The sequence below is a fragment of the Apiospora kogelbergensis genome (assembly GCF_038363985.1).
Source record: "Apiospora kogelbergensis strain CBS 113332 chromosome Unknown utg000010l_segment0_segment0, whole genome shotgun sequence".
Lineage (NCBI taxonomy): Eukaryota > Fungi > Ascomycota > Sordariomycetes > Amphisphaeriales > Apiosporaceae > Apiospora > Apiospora kogelbergensis.
This window is the reverse complement of record NW_027117427.1, coordinates 240,725-244,773: the sequence shown is the minus strand read 5'-3', so window position 1 is coordinate 244,773 and position 4,049 is coordinate 240,725. Positions and strand designations below refer to the sequence as shown.

The window sequence follows — 4,049 nt, the reverse complement described above, 5'->3', positions numbered from 1 at the left end:
GTACTGGATTCGAGACCCAGACCCCCCGTAACCGATCAAATGCATGCCCTCAACAGTGGCGCAACTCCATCCACTGCGGACGCGAAACAGAGGAACAGAGCAAGGGTTGAAAGGAGATCAGCAGGTCGGAACAGCGCATGCGACCGGAATAGCCAGCGCAACGCTAAGCCGTCGCTTATAGGAAGTGATGCGAACAGTGGACAATACTGCCTTTGAATTTGTAAGCGAGGCTTCCAAGACATCCAGTTCTCACACCGCTGGAAACCAGCCACGTACCACCGTCGAGCGTTGCATATCGGACATGATCACGGCCGGCCCACCAACCCATCATGGTAGCCGTCTTCAGTATAGCAACTTCACGAATAAGACCAGCCCGACCCTTATTAATTTAACGTCACAGACTCCAAATAAATAAATCGGAATCTGAACTCACTTCCCCATTGCTCCTCCAAGATTACCACCTTTCTCTCTTCGACTTGCCCTGCCCAACCGACAAGCAAACCCAAACCAACGATGTCTTCTGAGAGAACAGCACCTGATTGGACTTCAACGCTCGAACGGGTTAAGAGAAGTGTTGTTGTAATTCGCTTCTATCGTCCTGTCAGCTTCGATACGGATTGCACCGGAAAATCCGAAGCCACCGGGTTTGTGGTGGATACTGGTTACATATTAACCAACCGGCACGTTGTAGGTTGCGGTCCCTTTGTGGGATGGGCCGTCTTCAACAACGAAGAAGTGGCTGTTGTCAAACCTGCTCATCGGGATCCGATCCATGACTTCGCATTCTTGAGATTTGACCCGGCGGATGTTCAGGGAATAGACATTCCAAGTCTGTCACTTGAACCTGACCGAGCGAGAGGTATTTTTGACTCAACTTCCAACCTATAATAGGAAAAGTCCCTAACGTGGTTTGTAGTCGGCCTTGAGATCCGCATGGTCGGAAATGACAATGCACAAAGACTCAGTATCCTGTCTGGTCATATCAGCCGTATCGATCGCAATCCGCTCATTCTTGGCGGAGAATACAACGATTACAACACATGCTACTACCAAGCAAGCTGTAATGCAACAGGAGGAAGTTCCGGTAGTCCAGTCGTCGCCATTGATGGCAACGTCGTCGGTCTGATGTGTGCTGGCTATCAGTTGGCCTCTACAAACGTCTTTCTTCCGCCAGACGGCCCTTTGAAGGCTCTCGAGTGCCTTCGGAAGAACCTACCCATCAAACGCGGCACTATTCAGTGCCAGTTTGATCTGAAGTCGTTTTATGACTGTCGCAATCTTGGGTTGAGTCCAAGTCTCGAGGCTGATATACGAACGGGGTTCCACGGAGCATCCAGCATGCTTGTTGCCAAACGAGTCATACCAGAAGGGCCATCCTACAGCAAGGTCGAAGTTGGCGACATCTTGATCAAGGTCAACGGAATAATAGTTCTCAATCCTTCTTCCCTCGAAGCTACTTTCGACTCCAGAGTTGATCAATCAGTCATACTATTACTACGACGAGGAAACCGGGATATCGAAGCTGAAGTACAAGTCCAAGATTTCGATAAGCTTATGCCTCGCTGCTTTTATCAGATAGCAGGCGGAATTTTCCACGACATGTCGGATCAGAAAGCACAAGCCTACAACATCCCTTGCAAGGGTGTTTATTGTGCCTCATTGGATAATGCGAAGCAGGATTTCATTCTCCTTTCCGTCCAAGGCGAGGATATCTCCAGTGCCTCGAATCTTGCTACCATTATCCAGTCCACTCCTGACCGTACTCGCCTCACATTTAGGTACATGGACTTGCGGAACCCCAACATCGTCGAGCAGCGCGTTATCAGTATTGACAAACATTGGCGAAAGATGCGCAAGGCAGAACGCAATGATTTCTCTGGCCTATGGGACTATACAGAGATCCTAGATTTGGCCAAGGCTTTGCCCCCAGAGATACAGACTGCAGTCATTCCTTCGCATGGCTATGCACGTCTGTTTGTAGCACTGACTTTCAGTAGCCCTGTACTCATGGACTTGGTCGATCAGCAGCGCAAGGGTCGCGGCCTGATTATCGATGGGGAACAAGGTCTTATCTTAGCTTCGCGAAGTGTCGTGGGCCATGGTCTTGGCGATATATTGATCACCATTGCTGGTTCAATCACCGTCTCTGGTTCAATCCAAATCGGAGGATTCCATCCCTTGTCGAACATGGTGTTGATACGGTACGATCCGAAGCTAGTAGTGGCCAGTATACCAAGCATCAAACTCGGAACTGGACCCGTTGCTGTCGGAGACCAGCTAACGTTCCTCGGGTGGGAAGGAAACAACTTCCACTCTGTTGCCACCAGTGTTACATCAATCGATACCGTTATACCTCAAGATGGCCATTGCGAACTCCCATGGTACCGCCCGTCTCCTTTTGAAGGCATTACCATAGATACCGATAAGGTTTTTGCTTGCGATGAAGTCTCTGTATGTATCGATGACAGCGACATCGTCCAAGTTCTCTGTTTGGCCTATCGCGAAGACGACGAAGAAGGCATGGAAAACTGGACGAGGTATGGCGTTGCGCCGCCACGGGATTGGAACAAAACCCAGCAATACCGGATTCTCCCTGTTGATTTTCGGGTTATCTCTTTGGACGAAGCTCGGGTGATCGGAGTGCCTGACAACTGGATAACCCGTTTATCGCCTAAAAACAAGATCGCGCCTCAGGTTTTGCAGGTCTCCAAACCTTCCGCCGACTACCAGTGTGGGCTTTTGGAGAGCGATGTTATTCTGGAAGTGAATGTGCAGCTGGCAACGGACGCCTCTAGTCTCAGTTTGGCAAATTCGCAAGAGACACTGAGCTTCATGATTTTCCGCCAAGGAATCGTGGAAGGCGTTGAGGTGGTTACGTTTCCTGCGGAAGATCTGGAAAAGACCCGCGTCATCAGCTGGTGTGGTGCCATCATTCACGCTCCGCATTATGCTGTCTACCAGGAGGTCAGGAAGCTTCCCAGTAAGGTGTACATAAGCTCTCACTCCCTCGGTTCACCTTCGGCTTTCCATAACCTAGAACCTACGAACTTCATTGTGCAGGTTAACAACACTCCAACCCCGGATCTTTCCACCTTTATGGAGGCCATTGAGACCGGAACTGGTGAGTACTCATGGAAAATTTATGGGCAAAGTTTCCAACAGCTAACACCTGATCAGATTTTCGTGTCAAATTGGTAAGACTGAATGGTAAAGAGTCGGTGATTACTGTAAAGAGCGACAATCTGTACCACCCGCTCGAAGAGTGGATCAAGACGTCGAAAGGATGGAAGCGTCGGGAAGCGTCAGCAAGCAACTTAGGTACTGGGAGCTTGTAGGGGCTGGATAGGACAGCTTAATGAGAAGATGAAACGGATCTAAGTCTTAAGCTCGCATTATTTTGGGAGAAGCACTTAGTAGAAAGCTAGCAAAAGTAATGGAAGTGTATAGGAGACAGTACCAGTGAGCCTAAATTGCAGGAGTCGCATCCCGAACCCTTCCCTTCTGCTGCCTCTTTCACCGTTACTATGACGGAAGTACTCGGTTACAATTAGCACTATGTGACTTTCTAGGAAGCTGTCAAGGGGTGCCCCAAGGGCCATAGTTCACTTTTTTTTTTGAATCAAGTTTATTGTCCGTGTGCAGCTACCTAGCTATGACAGACACTATGACAAACCTAGCCCTGAAGAGGACTTACTCCTTTAAACCAGGAGAGTAGAATCCGGAAATTCCATCGCTCAACTTGCTGTCCATGCACAGCCTGTTCGTTGTAGTTAACAAAAGGGAAGCTTTGTTTCCCGTAGAAACGAGAGCAGAGCTCCCCTTCCACGCATGGTAGTGAAAAGAACGCTAGTCGTGAGAGGGAGCCCCATGAGCTGCCTCTGTAACTGCTGTCGCTGCCTGCTGAAGTGCCGACAGTAGAGTAGGAGATGCGTTGTCGTCTGCCTCGTTCTGGCGCAATACCTACAGACGTCTGAGTCGGTTTTCCCTATGATATGTAAGTAAGTTGCTATGTGTCCGATGCCTGTGCGTAATTGAAGATACGCGGACGT

The 4,049-nt window shown here is 49.4% G+C and overlaps 1 protein-coding gene across 1 annotated transcript; it reads left to right on the top strand.

The window, feature by feature from the left end:
• Positions 1-513: 513 nt before the first annotated feature.
• Positions 514-3,551, top strand: PG998_014227 (serine protease family protein; the record flags this gene model as incomplete). The annotated part of the gene is made up of 4 exons (XM_066881043.1): positions 514-859; positions 917-3,121; positions 3,178-3,318; positions 3,448-3,551. 4 exons carry the CDS (start codon positions 514-516, stop codon positions 3,549-3,551), a joined length of 2,796 nt encoding a protein of 931 aa, XP_066723895.1.
• Positions 3,552-4,049: the final 498 nt, after the last annotated feature.